The sequence below is a fragment of the Symsagittifera roscoffensis genome, chromosome 9 (genome assembly GCF_963678635.1).
Source record: "Symsagittifera roscoffensis chromosome 9, txSymRosc1.1, whole genome shotgun sequence".
NCBI lineage: Eukaryota > Metazoa > Xenacoelomorpha > Acoela > Convolutidae > Symsagittifera > Symsagittifera roscoffensis.
The window spans coordinates 17,638,021-17,660,277 of NC_087070.1; the positions used below are offsets into that span (position 1 = coordinate 17,638,021).

General features: G+C 36.1%; 2 protein-coding genes across 2 annotated transcripts in view; one reads left to right on the plus strand and one right to left on the minus strand.

The window, feature by feature from the left end:
- Positions 1 to 18,619, plus strand: part of LOC134854734 (uncharacterized) — a 30,387-nt gene extending 11,768 nt beyond the window's left edge. The window contains exons 10-15 of the mRNA XM_063871092.1: positions 1,884 to 2,000; positions 2,312 to 2,417; positions 3,053 to 3,199; positions 7,161 to 7,226; positions 9,440 to 9,525; positions 17,398 to 18,619. Coding sequence (XP_063727162.1) covers positions 1,884 to 2,000; positions 2,312 to 2,417; positions 3,053 to 3,199; positions 7,161 to 7,226; positions 9,440 to 9,525; positions 17,398 to 18,493 — 1,618 coding nt within the window. The 3' untranslated portion in view covers positions 18,494 to 18,619. The remainder of the gene's footprint in view (positions 1 to 1,883; positions 2,001 to 2,311; positions 2,418 to 3,052; positions 3,200 to 7,160; positions 7,227 to 9,439; positions 9,526 to 17,397) is intronic.
- Positions 1 to 22,257, minus strand: part of LOC134853853 (2-oxoglutarate and iron-dependent oxygenase domain-containing protein 2-like) — a 606,153-nt gene that overhangs the window by 214,976 nt on the left and 368,920 nt on the right. The gene's annotated exons all lie outside the window — the stretch shown is intronic.

Below are 22,257 nucleotides of genomic sequence, written 5' to 3' on the forward strand. Positions count from 1 at the left end.
ATAAATTTTTCAATTTTTTTTTGCTGAAAATTTTTGAATTTTCGAAGTTTTTGATTCCCCAAAATGGCAAAAAAATCTCCAAAAACTTGTTTTACCGGAATAAAGGTAAAATTAAGCATAAATAGGTTATTTTAAACGGCCTAAGTTAATCTTTAGCTCGAATTGAGACGAAAAATCAAAATTTCAAACCGGTTTTTCTTGACACTAGAAAAACTTTTTCAAATTTTCTTATGTCTCTCGAATCACAACTGAAAGAGATTTAATAAAATATATCACTCAACTCTCTCCGATGATTATTTGTGGTACCTGATTTGGCGTGGAAAGCAAAAGAAAAATAAAAAACTAAAACACCCGAATACAAAGTTCCTCCCTATTTTTTGAAATGGTCGGAACAAAATCATATTAAGTAATCAATGTTCGGTTTTGATTCATTTGTCGCGTTATTTCACAACCCTTTAACACAATCTGGCGTTAATCACCTTCTCGATTAACATGGGTATTGTAATTGGGTCAGAGACTTTTATACTTAAGCAACTTTGCTCACAGAATTCGTTTTGCTAGCCGATTTGCTAGTTGTTCCGACTTCCAAAGAGAGTTAGGAAAATATATTCCCCCGTAGGTTTTTTTATTCAGACCAATTTACAAATGTTGACTGCGTATGGGCATTGATCCAAAAATTTTGTGATTGCCTAGCGAGTATACTTGCACTTGACTAAAGTGCGGCTTTGCTGCTGGAATATTACTTTTATAGTTTGTTTCAAAACGCGAATTACTTTCCGCGAGGCAACTTATCCGAATTCAAATCGTTCCAAATTGAATTTAGACAAGCTAATTGGTCTTATTGATTCTATAAACGACTCAAATTTTAACACTTTGATATTATCAACCTAAAATTTTTTAAATCAATATTTCATGTACCAAAAACGGTACGAGCCCAATTAATGGGCAGTCAGAACATTCAAGGCTTTGCCCTGATACGAGCAGTCTTGTTTGAACACCTAGTAAATAAAATATACAATTTAAAACGTTGCCACATATAAACATATATGTAAATGGAATCCGCAAACAAAATGCGGATTCCACTTACAATTTGCGGATTCCACTTACAATTTGCGGGTTCCACTTACAGTTGCGGATTCCGCAACAGCTCAATTTAACGATACAAATGTCTTATCATTTGTTTGTGGATTCCCCAAATACGGAAAAATTTTGGTTGATCTTGTTTTTGTTTTCTCGTCGATCCACAAGCGAAAGTACCGCAACATAAGAGCTGTTCGGCTCTTCAGGGAGAACCGCTGTTGCGCCCCTGCTTAAGAATTACATGCATTTTATGGCTGTTTTCCGGGCTGGCTAATGTTGCCTCAAACTCAGGCAACGAGCATGAATCATGGTGGTCCTCGAACATCCTACTTTTCGATTGAGAGGCGGAGATGTAACCACTCCACCCCGCTCCCCCTATTTTTGATATCTTTTTCGACTCATTTTCGTTTTGGTTTTCTTTCGGCTAATTTCCGTGCTATTTTCGTGTGTGTTGAAAATGGTGCTAAGCTTTGCTTCGCCTCACTGTTATTAAAGCTGGCTTTAAAAGAAATCTGCTGAAAAATACTGATGTTGGCTCAAATTTGCATGAACTTCTCTTGACTATCTGTGTGATCATAACGCTGCAAGACCATTTTTGACAACTGTTTTACGAAATAAAAGAGTTGAATATGCAGTAAAATCAACATAAAAAAGCAAATTGAACGTGGAAATTAAAAAGATAGGCGAAATGCGATAGTGCATCTCAATGTCTTTTTTAGGCATTAAATGTCCGTTTTAGATAAGATTTTTTTCTTTCCAAAAGGTAGGCGATGTAAAATGTTGAATAAAAATTTCCTTTCTAGGCAATATCACTTGTCCAATCAAAGTGTGCAGCACCACTACGAGAACCAATCAAATCGGCCCAAAGAACTGCCGAGTGAGAACATGCTCACTTCGGATGAGTTCGCCCACTACCTCAGGTACACAAACTCAATGATTTAAACAGAACATAAATACTTTTAAAATAGAAAAGAAAGAAAACGGTTGGAAAATTTGGACGCCTTAGCGAAAAACTGTTAACACTATTCTGGATATGAAGGTCTATGCATATGAAGAATTTTTATTTTTGGGTGGAAATTGCAATCAAATCAGAATCATTTACACTGAAATTGCGGGTTACGAACCCATGAAATTTGTCCGAAATTCTCTGCTAAATGTAAAACTACTACTTCGATCCTCATTGTTCCGTCGAATGTAATGAGAGATTTGATTGGTCGCTATTCGTTTTTAGAGAACAGGGTTACGGAGATGCGTTTGAGGAGTCCATCTATGTGAGGATGAAGGACATCATCGTCAGCACCATGCAGTGCTGTCAGGACACAGTCGAAAATAGAAAGGTCAGTAAACATCTGGAGTTATGTTTGGGACTCTCTTAAAACTAGCAAGATTAAGAGAATTTAATTTGTGATTTTGATTTTAAAACAAAACAATGAAGCCTTAAATTAACGTTGGATGGTCAAACAAGTCGTAAAAAACTTTTAAACGCAGTTTCATTCAAGAAAACTTGAGATTATAAAACTTTCAAAAAGTTTGTGTACTTTTCAGTATCCAAAAATGAATTTAGTGTCAAGTAATGTGGCAACTAAATTACGAACCATTGAGACACCGAACGGGTGTACTTTTTAAACCATTGGATTAAAAATTGTTGACAAGAATAAATGTTTCATTTTAGTGTTTTTCTGAGCCCAGATTTCGTTAGCTTTTTGGAAATTTTTGATAACCTAATTCGTGTTTTTTTTTTCAGCGAGAGTTCCCTTCAAATTGAGTAAAAATTGGCTTTGGCATCTAAGGCACCTTAAGAAGAGTTTTTTATTTGATAGTGCCAACGGGTAACTTCTTGGGCGGTCATATAGTCGAAGTGATATGATGGTCATAACATTCCTCTAAATTCGCCCCTGGATAGTTTTCCCTTCTATTTTATTTCAATACATACTAGAAATTATGTTATTAATGTTGTTGTTGTTGTGTGTAGAACTCGTTTGAGTTGTACGGGGCTGACTTCATGTTGGGGGAGGACTTGAGTGTGTGGCTGCTGGAGATCAACTGCAGTCCCGCCATGGGCGCCACCACCCACATCACCAAACAGTTCTGCTCACAGGTCATGGAGGACACACTCAAGGTCAGTCATTTAGCTGTCAATCAGTCACTCAGCTGTCAATCATAGGGCCACTCATTTGTTGATTATTCTTCATAGTTTTTCAATTTTCCGGGAGTTGAAAAAGTGTATTGTTACAAAATGCTTTTACATTAAAAAAAAGGTACATAAATTTTGGCAGTACTCTTATTGCTGTCTTTAGGCCATATAAGTTGTCTCTGATGTTGTGTTTCTGTTTCGTAACTGTTTTTTTTTACTTTTTTATGGCAGCTTATAAATTTTTATTGGTACTATCTTTATTAAGTCTAGTAAAAGATAGACAGACATAAAAACGGGGCAAACTGTCAAGTTATTACCGAAACCTATCATTTTCTACGGTAAAACTGCTTGACTTTTGTTTGTTCTTGTTTGTTTCATTAGTTTGGACAGTTTTTACTCCTCCACCTGCAAATTTTTAAATTAAAAGCTTTGTTTACAGTATCTATTAATAACTCAAATTGAAGCCCTTACTAATATGGCTACTCCGAGCATATTTGGTCTTCAAAGCTAAGCTTGTAAGTTCCCTCACTACTACATGAAATGTATGCTTATTTGAGGAGAGAGGAAAAATAGCCGTAACTTTTAGCAACAATTGTATCAGTTTAATCGCCCTCTATTTCTTGTTTTTGGACATATTTTATATCGAAGTTATTTCAAAGATACCAATCATAAACACAAAAATTTCCTTCGAAAATTTTTAACGGTAGAACATTTGATTGGCTATTTTTTTAGCTGAAGGATTTTCGCTTGGGGATCAACTCATCTCATATGCTTCATTTCAGTTACTTTTAAGGATTTTTTATGACGAAAGATTGAGCTAATATCCACTAACAAACCTACAAATACAAACCTAGTAGAGGTTTAGAAAAGTGTAAGTACATATTTGCTCAATATTTCATGACAAACAAAGACCTTTAAAATAACTGAAATGAAGCCTATAAGATGAGTGGATCCCCAAAAATTTTTCAGCTAAAAAATAGCCTTTTTCCATTATTACTTGAGAATATTAAAAACCATATCCTGCACACCACTATGTCATTTGTCTCTAAACAAAATCAAATATTTATTTCAGCCGATTAAGAGGACTATGTTATGAAACAATTCCAAATGCAGACACTAACCTATTAATACAAACCCAGAGATACACTATTCTACATCTTTATTAGGTTTGTATTTCTAGGTTTGTATCTCTAGGTTTGTATAACTAGGTTTGTGTCTGTATTTGGAATTGTTCGATAATCTACTCCTCTTAATCGGTCGCACCAAAGTATTCGATTTTTGTTTAGAGACAAATAGACATTGAGTGCAGGATATGGCTTAAATGTTCAAAAATTATTCATGTAATAATGGAAAAAGGCTATTGATACGAACTCAGTGACTTCTATATTCGATTCGCAATTCATTTCTATTAGATTGCTAGATTTAAATGCGTGCATATTTATTGACGTCAATTTTTTCCGGCTTTTGAAGAAATTTACGGATTATTTGTGTTAATTTCTAAGATCTCAATGCCCTGAGCTCAAAATTAAACTTATGGGTGTTCGAAAATTGCTTGTTTAAAAAATTAACGCTGGTATATTTTGTTTTTAAAGCATAAGCGGAAATTTAGTCTTTCTCAGAAAGTTTTTCGAACTGAATTGTGTTACGTTACCTTATGACTGCGTTAATAAACGCTAAGTTCATCATTTTCTACTTTAGATAGCGTCTGGGTCAAATTTCAAAAATCTGAAATAAAAAATTGTTTTTCGTTAAAGATTTAAACAAATCTTCCGATTCAGGCAATTTTAACACTTATAAAACTTCCTAAAGCACGGAAGCAAAGACAACTTTTTAAACTTTTTTTAAGCACGGAATTAATGTTTTAGTTTTTATTTTTATTGGGTTTTCAACAAAAGACTCTAACAGAGTATCAAATATGAACGGTTGAGTTTTCTTTGAATGAAATGGGAGTTTAAGTTTCACAAATTGGCTCTCCAATAATAACACTTCAGAATATTAAAAAGAAATTGCGCGCGAACATTTTACTTTACCCGAAAGTGATAAAAACCATTCTTTTAGACATTAGAGCAAAAGGAATAATTAAAAATTGCTTGTTAAAATCAACGCACTTCAAAATTTTGCGAGTATTTGAATGTTTCAAAAACAACTACCGTCTTAACTCAACATTGACGGTCAAGGCTATTCAATTTTAGATAGATAAGATAGACGAATTACTGATATTTGTTGAAAATTTGAACTAATAACTTATTTTATGATCGTGATGGGTTACGCCAAACAACACTCGAAACCCTTGTCATAACTTGTAACCAGGCATTGTAACCGGCTAAACGTTCCTCACTATAAGACTTGTTGTAATTTTTGTAGAAAATAAAGATGAATAATTCTCGGAAAGGTTTTTCGTTTTCAGAATTTTTTTGATGAGTGATATAATCCTTTTTGATGGACTGGCTCAAATAATAAAAATATTTCGATGAAATATGTTGAAACAACAAGTGAGTTTTTGTTCATGTTTTTTGTCTGCGTCTGTCCAAGTGTTAAAGTTATGTAACATTACTGCACGCGACAGTTCTTATTCTGAAGCAGGTAATGCGTAAGCAGCGAGCAAAAAGTTACTTCAAAGTTGAGGCGAGCTCATTCTTCAAGCTTTTCCTAAGTTTACCAAAGCTGCCACAATCTTCAGTCGCATCAAGATGCGACTGTATATGTTTCCAATACAAAACAATCATGGCTTTGTTTTGATGCAGGATTTTTTCAGCCTTTCTTTCAGAAAATTTTGAAAAAAAAAATGTTTTTGTGCATGTTGAACAAAACTAAAATTTACGAAAACCCAGATTTTTTGAAAAATGATAATGGACTAAAATCGTTTTTTCATATTAATTTTCATTGAAGACTTGTGCGATAATATTATAAAAAAATTATCAGCTGAAACTTCATGTGCAATAAATAATTTTGAGCATTAAGAAAAATTTCGACTTTTTTGCTTTTCAGATTAGTTTTTCATTGAACTAAATTTTCTCAAGAGTTTAGTTGAGCAAAATAAAGGAAGTAAAATAGTTGTTAAAACATGAAGCTGAGCTGTAATCAGCTGAGCTGACCTGTACGCTTAGCCTCTGACAAGATCTGAATATTTGCAAAATTAACCCAGCTTTGAGTTTCCCAATAACTTAAGCGTACCAAAACTTGTTTTAACGCGTAAAGCTTAAGGTATTATTTTCATATTCGACAAACAAAGTTTAAAAAAGAAGAAAAAAATTAACATCGAAATACTCGAAACAGAATTCCTATTAAAAAGTATTAAAAATTGAGAAAAAAAATTATTCAAAAAAGTCAGATTAAAATCATTCTAACTTGCAGTGAGGCAAAATTGAAAAATAATGTTTACTGAGCTGAATTAAATCGCGGCTTTTGCGATATTCGCACGAAGCTCATCGCGCGTTAATTGTCGCTAGTTGTCCAATTTGCGAATTTACAAGCCCCCATAACTTAACAAAAAAGTGTCAGTGTTCAAGTATCTTTTTTAATTTGAGTCCAGGATATCAATGCTTTTCAGTTGATATGAAAAATACCGTTCAAAAACGACAAATCAACAAATAGAATTTGGTCTGCAGAAAAAAAATAAACGGAGCACAAGCAATCAGTCACTTTTTCGAAAGTCGAAACAATAAAAACCATAAGCGGAACAGGAAAAAATCAAAAATTCTTAGATCTGCCTTCGCCATTGTTTTAATTATAAAATTTAAAAAGAAAGATGAGCTTAATCATGTTATAAAGCTATCACATGCTCAACTTTTTATTATTTTCTGGCTTTAAAATGGTGCAGTTGTAGCTTCGCACATCTAAAATTGTAAGCTTCTCGGCATGCATGAAAAACATGGATTTAAATTTTGAAAGTAACTTGGTATTTATTTTGTATAAGCGAAAATTATTGTTGGTTGTTGTGTTGTAGGTGGTGATTGACAGGAAAGAGAACAAAAACGCGGACACGGGCTGTTTCGAGTTAGCTGTTAAACAGGTAAAAAATTTCCTGCGATTACAAGTTTTGCACAAAAATTACTTGAATGATGCTTATATGTAGCCTCTTTTTGGTCTAACAGCAAAAAAAATTGTTGACCAAATTTGTTTTTTTTGGCTCTTTTTCAGTAACCCCCTTCATAAACGACTGTCTAAATCAAATAGCTTTCGGCGTTATAACCGTATCAGAGTGAGCAAGGCACCATATTTTCACGGCATCTCAAACCCGCAAGCTGTGTTTATGAACAATTTTGAAACAACTCTATGTTTATCGGCAATTCTAAGATGGGTTAAAAACTGGAAAAAAGCTGGTTTTTAAACTCTCTCTCGGTTTTCAATACGCCGACTAATTAGGCCATAACAAACATATTTTATCTTCGTACTTAACCTTGTAAAACCCCCCGTTACACCATAAATTAGAAGTTTATGATGAGAGTTAGGGGAGTCAAAAGATCCGGTTTTTCTTGGAGAGGGTCCTAAGAAGGTGTTATAATAGGCAGGGGCGGAGCCAGTTTCGGTTTCTTCAATTACTTAAATATTTTGTCGGTTTTCTCAATTTTAATGTTCTCACGTGCATAAATGAATGAACACGTGTGTTTAAAACCCGGAAGTTTTTCTTTTTAAGCTCCATCATAATCAGCATGTAGTGTTGTTGTCTTCGTTCGTGCAATGAGTCATCTGTATCACCAGTTGTTACCACCCATTCCGAGGCTATTTTTTACCTCCCAATTTTTTTTTTCAATAAAATGAAATGTAACATTGTGACCAAATCTACTTTTCTGTAAACTACCTTTTTGTGAACAAATTTTTGTTACTTATCTCGAAACGTGAAAAAAAAAAGATATTTTTACAGCGATGATGAGGTCAAAAACAGCCTCTCATTTTGATAAAAAGAAAACAGACTGATTCGTGTTTATTTTTACTGATAAATTTATTACCATTATTCCTATCTTGCAACTATGCTTTACCCAACTCAAGTAGCTTCTGCTTCGTCATCAGGGGGACGACAACTGCCTCCGCTAGCAACGCCAAAACTTAGAAGGACTCTTTTCTATTGTTAATTCGATCACCTCACCGCTATCATCTTTTTTTACCCTCCCCCGTTTGTTGGGCTTAAACAATTTGCAACCTGGGTTAGAACAATAAAGTATTTAGTATTCAAATGAATATATTTGACTGATTGAGATATCTGAAAATTAATGGAATGATGGGAATTTAGTTATCTGGATATGATGAATAAAGTGATGGTGTGGAATAAAGAGAAGAGTCCGTAGAAACAACAGCAGCAGAATCAACCAAACTAAACCTTTTTCCATTCGCAGCAGGCATTTTTGGGTCTCAAATGTTGATGACAATTTATGAAAATAACTGTATCTAATGTGAAAACACAAGAGCACTCAGAAAACTGAAAATTGAAATCTGTTAAGCTTCAAATAATGTTTTAGTTGCAATTGCAGATTGCAATATAAAGTGGTTTAGTTCGGTAATTTGCATGTTTGAAATATTCTCAAAATTAGTTTTACTTTTTCATGCAGACATGTTTTTTGCAGTTCAGAAATTCGACAGTCATTTTATATAAAAAAGCGATTGAAAACAGAATTTCAGAAAAATTGAAACCCCCTCCCCTAGTAGAGCCAGTGTCTCATATTTGGAATCAGACTTCATGTGTATTTGAAAGTCATTTTGCTTAATTGCCGTGGACTTCAAAAATACCTGCTTCTGGGCCGAAGATCTCCCGCACGGCCTCCGAGGCCTCTCAATCTCAGTACTAGTCACAACTTCTCAAACTATGGTCGACCAACCGAACTGTTACAGCGTCGAAATAGCTGCCCTCAAAACCGAAAGTCATCTTTGGAGGTTCCAAACTATCCTCAATTCATTGTCAAGACAACGAACCCGGGCGCACTTTATGTTGGCAATGCTGAGGACCAAAATTCATGTTATTTGGAGTCACCTCAGGGTCCAATTGGATACCCTAGCGTGCCTCATGATTCAAATAACTTTTATCTTGGCGTGCCGCAAGTGTCAAATTTTAATTTCCAAATTGCTCCTCAAGGTTCTCGATTTCTAGAACCGAGGGGTTCCGTAACGCCATTTGAGTCACCCGGGTCTAGTAGACGCGGTTCGGCTTGTTTGTCGGTGCCACCAAATGGCGATCGGGTGGAGCAATTTGACCTGAGTGTAAATGATGGTATAAGTGGTAGTGTTTTGCAGGGAGCCGTTCCAACTCCTCAATACACGGGTCAGAATTTGGTCGTGGAGGGGACACACATCAAGAAGCCATTCACCAATGTCCCCAAGTAAGACACTTATTTCAACCCATTTCTAAATCCAATAATGTTGTAGAAATTATTGAGCAAGTTGCTGCTCCTCAAGGCAAAAAGTCAACAATAAGTATAGAAAGACTGAGTGATAGCGTCTCAACCATACTAATAAAATTTGAGTTTCCTCAACAATTTTCTGCTACAAAATTTCATTAATTTATTGTGCTGTTAGAACTCAAAAGTAGAGGTGTTTGGTTTTGCAGATTACACATTGGCCACAAGTTTGGCCAGAATACTAACAGTATAAGTAGACACTTCAGTAACTTCACAAACATCAAACCCTCTAAGACCTCTAAACCCACTTTGTCCCATTCTAATCTGTCCTCCAGACTTTTCTCTCTCAAACGAAGTTCTTCTGAATCTTCTCTAATCCGCCCCACGCGTCTCTCCCGCGCTCCGAGTAAGTTTTCGATGTCCCGAAAAGCTAACCGAACGAACAGCGCGCGAACGCGCTCTCGGACGAGCCGAGGTGCTCCTAACTCAGCCTACGAAGTAACAGCCAGTACTTACTCGGCTGGAACAGATTCGGGTCTTCCAGATCGGCGGTCTCGTTCTCGCCGAATTGGACCGAGCACGTTGCCGAAATGTCGAACTGTGAAATCCGACCAGACGAGGCTGAGAGCCGCGAGTGGATCGGATGAGGCGCCGAGGTCCTACCGCTCAGCCGAGAGGAAGAGCAACACTGCTATCAGATCTCCCAGAGGAAGAGTCTTCTCCTCGCGAGTTCCCTCCAGCAGCTCCTCAGCGACCTTTGGTAACCCCGCATCTGTGCGCCCAACACCCGTGTCCTGGATTGGGCCCAAGGCAGGCTCCAAATCGGTGAATAAAAAGTTGTTCACTTTGAAACAAAATAGCCCTCTTGCGCTCAGAAACGGGCAAACCCTTTACGGGGCTAATTATTTGAAGCAAATGATTTTCACATGCAGTTATTACATTTTAGAGCAACTTCCCAATATACAAGTTGAGCAGGCTTCAGTAGAGAGGAACGAGGTTGAAAAGGTTTTCAGGAAAGTTACGATCATTTTACCCGCAATTCTCAGTATTTATTTGCCCAATTATTACGAAGAAGAAAACTCATTTAGCGATGTTCAGCTTCAAAGACTCAACAAGGACGACGAAGGAATCTCGGTGGTGTCAAGCGACTTAAGCAGTCGGAAACCATCTTTCGCATGCGACTACTCAACTAGTAACGACACAAAATCCTTCTCCTTTATTTCAGGCCTTCGAAGCGTCTTAAAAGATGGAACTAAAAATTGTCAGGACTCTACAAGATGTATTAAAAATGTAGTTTTTCGAAGTCCAATCGAGTCAGCTCGCGAAGCTTCGTTCGACGAATCAATGTCGACTTTGATAGACGGTAGCTCGGCCGAATCTCGCGAACTAAGTTTCCTCGCTTGTCAGTTGGAAAATGCGAACTTAATTCAGGAAGAAGAACAACAAAACTTACGAAGATCGATTAGACGAAATACAAACCAACTGAAAAGACAGAACTACCAAGTTTTAAGGACTCTTCGGAACCTTGCAATGCAGCGAGATAACAGTCGAAACGTACAAAGGTCAAATTCAGTCGGGGATTTGACCTGTTTGACCTCTAAGAGTGAATCGGAAAGCAGCTTTGGTGACTCATTTACAATAACTGGATGCAACGACTTTGCAAACCAAAATAGCCAATCTAACTCGTACCCTTTTGTGCCAAAAATATTCGAAACAGGGTTTGAAAACTTAGAAGACAACAGTAGTTTGATGAATGTTAGTCTAAATGGACAGAACTGCTCAACTAACCGATTGATATCGGGGGATTTGGGAAGCACCCCAACGTATGAAACGACTGAAAACTCAAACTCTAGTTTTGTAGATTCGACTAATTTGAACAGAGTTTTAACGAGGCAGCACAACGAGATGAATTGGAAACGCCGACAGTTCTTTGATGTTAGATCTAGAAGTCGTTTTGAAGCTGCTCAGACGAAAAGTCATCAGAACGACTCGGCTAATTTGGGTCTGACGATAGTCGGCTTACACCACCGTGGAGATATGGCTCAAAACGTGGCACCTCGGAGACTAAGTGCCCGAATTTATTCTGAAAAACTGCCGTATCCAGATATTTTTTTAGCTTTGCCATTAGAATTTTAAGGCCTTTTGGTTTCTACTCATACGAAATAACTTGAATAATTTAGGGACATTAAGATTTCTGTGATTATTCAATTCTTACCCAAAAACCTTAAGTCTGCGTCCCAAAAAAATTGCACACAAATAAAAAAGTACGAGTGCAAATTTGGTTTTTCCTTTTTTTAAGGTAACATCCGGAAAAAAAAATACGCAAAGCTTCTGGCCCAAAACAATAGACATATCGTTTTGTATGTAATGAAAGAATCAAACGTACATTTAGTTTTTTAAATAATTCAAGAAAAGGCAGTTTTTATGTGAAATTATAGACGAATTCAATTATCGCTACAGAAGACAATCGAGATGAAGGAAAACAGAAGAAGCATTCGAAAAGTCTTGACTAATCCAACTAACCATCTTAATATATATTTCAAAATTATGTGATTTTTAGAAGAGATTTAGCTGAGGTTTTAGCTGAGTTAATACGAAAACATTTCATTTTTTTCTGAACTAGTTATTTTTAAAGACCGATTATGCCGAGTTTAAAAATTAAAACCTGGCCACAGATGGAATTTGAACCGGTGTTCTTTAATTTGTTGACCATAGTTTTTGTGTGAATTTCAGGCTGTCATCTCTGATACTTAACGATGATTGGTTGAGCTCCGCCAAGGTTAAGTTGCAGGAGCGCATCCAGCTGGGAATGAAAAGCGCCCAGCGAAGGAAAAGATCATTTCATATCCCTTTAATCACTAAATAGATAGATCTACTAAGACTGCAATAGCATGTTTCATAGAGTTATTAGTAGATCAATAACTGTATTAATGTAATTTACCGACAGAGAAAAATCAACTAAAAGCATCATTAATCTAATTTTTTTTGGCTTTAATAATTTTGGCGTGTTTCTTTTAGAACACCGAATTCGGCTTCGTTTGATTTTTTATGGTTTTATTTTTTCAGGATTTAAACGAGAATTTATCATTGTTCCTGTCACGAACTGGAAACATTTTGTGCCACTCTCACAGCAACCGGCTACCCTTATTTCTTACAGTTTTTGTTTTTTGCGAATGCTACTGAAGTCGAAACTTGAACAGGAGCCAACTTTTCTTGTTTTGATGTACTTCAAACTACACATAAGTTTTAAATCAGCTCAACAAAAACAGGAACATTTTTTGCTATTTAAGGTATCTCGGTCCTAAATCATTGCACTATCCCTAAAAAAATTACCGTATGTATCTTTATATGTTCTTCAATATTGTGCTCCATAGAATGATTGAAAAAAGATATAAATAATGCGAAACAGCTGGTCACTTCTCTTATTCATTGACAATTGTTTCGATGAAAAATATAGACGAATAAATCATCTGATTTCAACGAAGTTAGCAGACTGTTGCAAATGAATTGTTGGTAAGAATAGGCTTTTTTCAACGCCTACAGTTTTTTTGAAATTTTCAGGGGTGTTTTTTTGGGGAGGGGGATTTATTTTAAGAATTAAACAGCTACCACAGTCAAACTTGGTGTTTTCAGATTCATAATCCAATGCGTTTAAATAATGATCATTGTAGAATATAATTACTCCCTAATCGATCATCCCATTAGGTTTTTTCATAATCTAGACAATGCTAGTTAGCGCAAAACATAGGTGGAGAACTTACTTATACGTTTAATTAAACAACGATATCAACTTGTTGTTCTGACTTTAAAAGAAAATGACGGATTATTTGTGCTATTTTTTCAGACACGTTTCAAATTTTTAGTTACTCACGTTTGATTGATTTTACACCAATGAATTTTTTTTATGTGGCTTTGAAAGTTGTCAATTTGGGATGGTTAACGCGCGATATACTTTGTGGTATTAAGGCGCAAGCGGCGATTTAATCCGACTCAGAAGTTGTTCCAAGTTCAATTGAACCAATTGTGTTGGTCTTGTTAAGATGTTACTGGACGTAATGTGCGCCACTTTGCATTTGTCATAGCGTCTGTGGTAGAAATGTTCAAGAAAACTGAAAAGAAAAATTAGGAAGTTTCATGTTTTTTTTTGAAAATTCCTTCGAATGTTCAAAAGCTATGCCTTAGACGTTAAAGGGAAGTCGGGGCATTCAGGGCGTCGTCTTGGTACAAAAATCTTGTTTAAAAAATTTATAGACTTTCTCTTTCATGAAGCAGCAACCATGAGCATATCTAGAAACTATGGCTCAATCGTTAAATAATAATTTTTGCTCCAATTTTCGTGGAAAGTAGCAGAAAATGTATGCTTGGGGAAGGTGTTTTTATTAGAGAAAGGGGCTGGGAAAAGGCCAATTTGGCTGTCTTCTGGGTTAATTTATGCGCGTTAACAAAAGATTTTACATGATATGATGCTGGCAACGTAAAGTGAGTCTTTATGCGTGGCTAATCGTTGAGCCGTAAAAGTTGTTTCAAAATGTAAATAAGCAAGCTTTGTTATCATATTATTTCCTTAATCCCCCTAAAATTAACTTTTTTAAATTTGATATTGGCTTTCCAAATTTACGCTATTGCGCTTGCGATTAGCAAGCGTTATCAAATCGGAATATAGGCTTTTTCGGGTCAACAACTTGTTCAACAGAATCAATTCGTATCTTGGTCCATATTGCAGACAATGTTTTTATTCTTGCGATAAGCACGCGCAAGACATTTCTATTCTTGCGATAAGCACGCGTTTTGCGATCAGGTACTAGGTTTTTTTCCCGTAAACAACTTTGTTCGCAGGACTCTTCTAGACTTTTCTTCTTTAGTGGTACCTCGTTTAATGATGAATTCGAATTACTTTGCGTTCCCGGTCCACAGATCCTGAAGGTAACGAATACATCTAGGACGGCAAGGTCCTGAGTTTGTATCTGAGGCGGACCTGTTTTTTTTTTCGAACGGGGAAATATTTCTATTTAATATTCTAATGGAAATATTCTATTCTAATCAAAAAAATTTCGGCTTATTATTTGTCTGCTTATGTTTTGTCGGCTTAGTTGTCACATTTTCAATTTTTTAGCTGTATGTAGGTTTACTTTTACTTGCTTCTTGTGTCTTCATTTCTTCTCAATTTGTATTTCTACTAGCCTTGACAACGTATAAATACATTTTTTTAAACTTTTTTTTTGCTTAAAAAATGTTTCGGCTTGAATGATTTTGGCTTTATCAGGTTACTAACCCCAATTTGGGTCGTTTGAGGGAAGCATAATTTGCATGCCTTCCTCCAGATTGCACAAAACGGTAGAAATTTCAGAATAGAATTTATAGTTGAAAGTTTTTCATGACAACAATTATTTTCGCTCATTGATTGTTTTTGAATTTTCATTAAACGCTATCGAATTTGTTTCCGGACATGTTTCCCGCAAATAAAACATCATTCAAGGCAAAATTTGGAAGTTATTTAGTTGTGATTTCTTCAAATTTTTTTCCGTCTCTTTGGACTTAGTGGCTCTTCTTTCATTTCCTGTCTGCTAGCTTGCAATGCTATTTTTGTGGTATCGCTTCTTCTCTGTGTCTTCAATATGAACCTTAATATCTTTTAGGCTCCCTTCCAATTGCTCTAGGGGGTAACACCGTCGCCTCTGCATCCTAAGTTCTGGGGTTCACGTCTCGGTCGGACCTTGTTTTTTCATTTTGGATGCAATTGAAAAAAAAATTCGATTAAAATTGAATTGTCCGACTCATTTGTCTGCTCAAATTTTGTAGGCTAAGTTGCCACAATACGGATTTTGGTTGAAGTGCAATTTTGTTGTTCATTCTAGGGGAGAACTTTTAGTTTTAATTCTTCTTATGCTGTAAGCAACTTTCATTGTAGTTGCAAAGGCAAGTGATATTCATTGTATTTTCAGGTGGGACTTAAAGCTTAAAGTTTTTGTTTTATAATCATATGCATTCCGTATTAAATTGTGTCTGCTCAAAGATTGTAGATTTTGTTGACTCTTTGTTTGTTTTGTTCTGTTGCTAATTTATCATTCGAACTTCTGGGAGTTTGGCCTGGAATGAATTTCTATCGAGACATTGAGAAATATTTAAAATTTTGGTAGACTAATTTTTTCATGGCTTTTAAAAATTTTTCGACGTGTTATGTTATTAATGTTTTTTTTTCGTTGCATCGCTTGTTAACGCTTTGCCCTGATATACTAGCTGTGTTGGTTTTATTCAGACCGATTCATTACGAGGCCAAACTGTGCACTGGGTAGGAGCACAATTTTGTGTCTGTATGTTCCTGGATTCCAGAGCCAAGTCTTTAAACATATTAAAATTTTATCGGAACGATCAAAGAAAATTAAAGAACAAAAGAAGAATTAAGGGAGCGTCCTTGTTGCGGAATCCGCTTACAATGCACAAAATGCACAGTTTGGCCTCGTAATGTTTCGAATTGTTTTTAAAAGTTTTGACGTAAAATTTTGAAAATCACCCATATGACGAATTTGGGATAATTAACGCGCAATATGTTGAAATGAGGCAAACAATTTAGTCTGGTTAATAAGCTACTAGAATCGAAATATATCATCTTCTACTTGATATAGCTTTTGGGGGGATAAATGGAAAAAGTTGCGAATAATTTTATTTTATTTTACTGAGCATTTCATCTGTTTGCCTAACGAAAGTCTTCTCATCAGCCTGTCAGAACATTACGGTATCGGGCTCTTACGAGCAATTTTGTAGTTTTTGTGTTCGAACGACGATAAGGTGTTTTTTATGGGGTTACAATATTGTAATTCAAACCCGTTTTTTTGCTGGCGTGAAGTTGAGCTCGATGAAATAGTTATTTAGGTAAAATGGTTAGTTAATTGTTGTGAAATTTGTTTTTATCTTTAACTGTTTGTTATCCTATCAGCAAAGTCTGAAGTAAATTATTAGATAAGAAATTTTGAGAGAAAAGCGTGAAAAATGTTTAATTTCATCTGTTCAAAATTGAAGTTGCAACTATTTTGTCCGATGACTGTTTGTGTTTCTCCTCAGAAGGTTCCTAAAAAAATGGCTTTTGTTGCGCTTTGTTGTTCACGCTGCTATTCTTTGCAAACAATCTTGTTTGAAATCATAATTTTTTGGTGAAAATTTGAAAAATATTGGGAGCCACTCACGAGAGAAAAGGCTAACATATGGGCTGTTACTCTTTTTCAGGGAGAACCGCCCTTTTTATCCTGACCTTTATGCAATTTTGGATATTTTTTGGGATGGAAATGTTGCGCTTGATGCAACCCTTGATGCGCTTGATGCAACCTCTTTTTCAGGGAGAACCGCCCTTTTTATCCTGACCTTTATGCAATTTTGGATATTTTTTGGGATGGAAATGTTGCGCTTGATGCAACCCTGCGGCAAATATTTAGCGATGCTACTCCATCTTAGCGGTCGAATTTAAAATGGTCGATATATAGATTCAATTAGTTTCTGGACCATTCTTAATGGGGAAAGGGAGCAAGTAAAAGAAAATAAGTAATCAGAGCGCATTCCAACATATTTTCTAAACATTTCTCAGATCCCGAGAAAATTTGAGGAAAATTAACATGCGGATGATCAGTTTTGGCAAAGTAAAATTTCTCTAGAGGTTCAAAATGGAACTCCAGTAGCAGTTTTGGTCCAGCTATAAAAAAGTGATAATAGTTTTTTAAACGTATTTGAAAATCTTACATCTGCCCTTGTATTGCATACATGCCTATCTATTGTCCGATTAGACTAGTCTTATTCAAGAAATCAGTTATGCTCTATCAGATATTTCTTTTCTCAAAGTAATTGGAACTAGCTCCTCTTTTTCAGGCCACTCTACGTGCCCCAAATTCCATCACGCTTTAATCTGACTCAGAGGGGGGACAAATCACGACCAGAAGACAATAATGGGGGAGGGGGGATGAACTCCCTTCCAACTTCACTCTTATCTCGTTCACACCATTCCCTTTCGGCTCACCATTCTCGCAACTCAATAGCCGAGAGGAACCGGCTCACTGCCAATAACCCAAACACGAGCGACGACTCTGAGTTGGGGACCAATCAGAATCAAGCTGCGAACAATCGGTTCAGTCGACATGCTTTTGACAAGAATTCTTCCGACCAGCCAGCGAAAGACTCTTTACGCCATAGAAGCATCCCAGAAATAGACTCCAATAGTAATTTACTGAAGGTTCCGAATTACATGTTGCCGAAACCTCGAAATTCGGATCTGAATGCCCCGAAAACAATCCCGATTATATCAGCCGACAGTAATCTAATCAAACATACTGCAGCGTCTAAGAGCAAGTCGTCTCTGGTAGACATCGACCAATCAGGATCAGGCTTGGGCGAAGCTTGGGGTAAAATGAAAATGACCCCGGGCCAATCATTACAACCTAACGTCCCCCCTCCGCCGCCGCACGCCATTGCGCGGGAAAAACCGACAACAATCCCGCCCAAATTAACCCCTCACAGTGAAACTACAAGTAAGTACAACGCTCCTGGTAGATTAAATACAATCGCAGTTACAGATTTCACATCTCTGCGAAGACGACATCAACAACTCATGAGTCCTAAGAAGCAAACGTTGGTTTTTGGACTTCCGGGGTCCAAGTTACGGGATCCTACTAAGAGCTACAGCGTCATTGAAGGAAGTTTAGTGAGAAGTAACCAATCTTTGTTTATTGGGAATGAGTACTCTGCAACTATAAGTAGAAATCACGCCCCTTATCACCATAGCACCCAGAATAATGACTTCAGTTTACTCCAAAGGTTGGCAGAGGCGCCGAGAATCTCCACCAAGAAGACTCTGCCTGTTAAAATTATGTATCCCAAGTACAGGGTACCAAATAAAAACGTATTTGCTATTGACGAAAAGCCGGTTTATTTTCTGGCTCCTGTAAAATCTACGATGCCGTTTGATTGACAAAACTTAACTGTGTAAATAGTCCAAACAGACTTCTTTCGTTATCTTGCCTGATTTTGTAAAGCTTTATATACGGTTTGTTTCCGCGTGTCTTTTACGATAGAATTTAAGGTTTTTAGTTGAAAACTGATTTCATAAAAAGCTTTATATTTTGAAGAGGGACAACTTATGTTATGCTCAATTCTAACTAATTCTGTTAACATGTGCGTGGGCTTGGATCCTAACAAAGAATTCGGTCGTAGATTTATTTAATACTTTCTTCTTTTTCCAAAAAGTCTCTTCGTTTAGGGTCAAAGAAACTACCTGCTTCTCAGCTTTACCCTTCTGTCATTCCGCTCTGTTGGACTAACCCGGAAAATCATAACACAACTAACTATCATAATACAGTTGCTACTTCAGTCTCTATTTTGACCCATGTGATTGGTCCAGAATTAGCCAATCAGCAGACAGAACGGCGACGCATAGTGCTTAACTACGGTAATGCCCTTCATTGCTCCACGAAAATGCCCTCAATACGGACTACAATTTTGCAGAGGGAAAAATACCGGGCCGAAGTAGAAGGCAACAGGTCGAAAACACGGAAAAAGGGCTGGAAAAAGTCAGAAAACCCGTTCGAAGTTCAATGTTACAACCAGAATCTGTAACGAGAATGTCCAAACTAATTAAATTGTTTTACTGTTTGTATCCAAATTAGCTATTTGCCTGCCAGTAGCTTTATTTATTTTGCTGCCATAAGTTTATCAGCTTTACAAATAAAAAGCTAAAAATCAATTTTTGATATGGAGTTTTTTTAAAAGTTTACTTTTTGATAACACTGATGAAGGTTTTTATGTATTGCAAGGACTCTTTTACCGTTTTTCGTCACCCAGAACAAAAAAATGCATTGATGCAGAAGCTAATTTATGAAAAGCTTACTTACTTTTCAGATAAATCTCAAAAAAATATTGGTTTTAATTAAGGAACATTGCTTTTTACCTTCGCCTCCGCTTATCAACAAAACTGGCTCCCGTTTGTGATCTATTGAGTTAGCAAAAACTTATATTTGAAGACCAAATGTCTTAGGCGTTGAAGAAAAATTGTTCCTTCCAAATTTAGTTTCAATCGTGAAATACGACGATTATTTTCAGAAAGGGAAAATAACATGTGGGGAAGTGATCAACGATACAAAACCAGAAAAAAAATTTTTTCCGGGAAATCAAGTTGGTCAATGAACTCTGAATAAAAATTGAATTCTATTAAATATTTTTCATGATATTACATCAATTTGTAAACCAGACTTGAGCCAACAATCTCAAAGGCAGACAGACTGAACTTTTGAGTTAAGTCCTAGAGGTTAACTCATAGAGTAATTTCGGATAGGGTACACGTCTGCTCGTCACGCTATCTTATTTTCGGCCGGATAGATTCGTGCAACTTAGTCTAATACCGATCCTAATCTTACTCTTATATCTACTAGTCTCAGGGTGTTTAACTAGTCTCTGCTAGGCTCAATAGATCTAGAGTATACTGGCTTTTTTCGACTGCTGAAGTTCTCTTGAAGAGGTAACTAATTTCTAAGTTAAATTCAAATCTCTCTGGTGCTGAAATTACAAGTAAATTCAGCACTTACAATTAAGTGGGTTGTTAGTTAGATGGAATATGATTGGTTAATATTAAATATTTTATAGTGATAAAATATCTAATTTATCCAATAATAAAATGTAGTTTAGATCAGGTTCCACCCATCCGGGGTTTACAGAGTTTTTAGATTTATCTTTCTTTCTGTAATTGAAGGATGGATGATGAAAGTTGGTATTTGGCGAACATCTTTTTCTTATCCGGTTGCTCTTGAAGAAGAACGTTCCAGGACGCTGGAATCAGGGATAGGAAGTTGTTATTATGTCATTCGACAACGACTGTGATCCCCAATGAAATCAATCTGATTTCAAAATGGTTTGCTATGTCAGATTTTTCTGTATTAGTAGAGAACTGTTTTGAGTGCAGCCTCGTCTGGGAATGGCGTGAGGATCGTGTTTGGAAGGGATGCCTTGGAACTCGGATCTGCACGTATACTTGAACATCGAGGTGGTCATTGGTCTAGTTCGATGAAGTCCTTTTCTCCGAAGTCAAGTCGTACAATAATCCTTTGAGTCGTGATTGTGGACGGCATGTCGGTTGTGTTAAGCCATTCTTTTGTTCGAGTGTGATGAGATCGTCTAGTCTTTGGATGTTTGTCTTTGTTGTTGTGTATGATCTATATACTGCATATTATGATTTAAATTTTATAAATTTCTGTTAATCTGGTTTTTAGTCATGATCTTAGTTAGTTGTTTTCACAAAAGCGTTTTAATTTAGTTCAGTTATTTTGAAGAGTTACTCACCCTTGAGTACCTCTTATTAAAAATTGAAGTGTGGTCACAAAGCGTGGGTGTAGCGCGGTGGGTTAGGCCGGCTATAAGCATGCTCAAGACGTCCTTCTCTGTTGGGTTAGGCCAGGAGTGGGAGTATGATTGCATGCTGTTTCTTTGAGAGGTCCTGTTATGTGATAACGTTTTATGAAGTTTAAAATTATAAATTTTTATCGTATCTAATTTTACTTCTTCTTGGGGAAATAATTTATAAATAAAAATATTATATTGGGTATGAATTTAACTACATTATTTAGTGCGAAAGATTTAGGAGTTTTATTTATAAATTAACAAATTTGTATTTTTATTTGTCTTTTTTCTGTTTTGTAGATGATTGTGGTGTGAAGACTAAAAGAATAAATTAAACATTGATAGAAAATGGTTAGTACAATTTTGAATTTATTAGTTAAAATTATTTTAATTCATATTTACCTTTTTCATCTGGGAAAAAGCCATGTGGGAAGATGTCGTGAATCAAGTCTGATGTTGTTAGTAACTTGGCTAGTATGCGTATGACGTTTTTTAGTTTGTAGCAGTGGCCAAAGCATTTGAAGTGCTTTGATCATATTTAGTTCTTCTGTGCCTACTGCGAATTCATGAGGTGTGTTTTGCATTAGGTTGTAAATTTTATGGTTATTTTTAGTATTATGAATAAACTCTAGTATGGGTATTTCAATGGGTTGTATGAATTCGTGCGGGATAATGAAGGGTCTTGATTCTTCATCATTGAAGGTCTTCGTAATGGGACAGAATATATACATTTGGGTGACTGGGTCGTAGTTGCGGAGGATGCCGTGGAGGTTAGTATTTTTAATGGAATATGTAAAATTACGAAAGAATGGTGACGTGTATTTTAAGTTAATAAACTGAAAACGATGGTGGGGTTGTCTTGATGGTGTGTGTAAATCAAAATGGTTTTTGTATAAAACGATAATATGTGTAAGTGTGCGTTTGCTTAGTGCGTAACATTATATCGTGGGAACAGTGCAAATCGCGTTCCTGTGGTGAAAGAAAGTGAAAGGTTAGTGAAACTAACTGAAACTTATCATAGAAGCTTTCATATGCTTGTATGTCAACTAGTGCTTCTGAAATTATATGATCGTGCTTTTTATCAAAAATATTAAGTGTAAATAAGTATGATGTTTTAATGAAAAATTTTTCGGTTAGTTGCGGGTTTGCAAAGCGATCTTCGTCTAAAAATTGATCTTGATTAGTACGGATGATATTATGATCGTAGTATTCTATTGAGAAATCGTTAGCTCGGGGTGCGGTGAATGTTTTTAATAATTTTTTATATCCAACATAAGTAAATTGTTGAGGTGTTAATGATGTGATGAGTCTATAAAGTATATTTTTGTTCTTCTCTATATTTTGAAT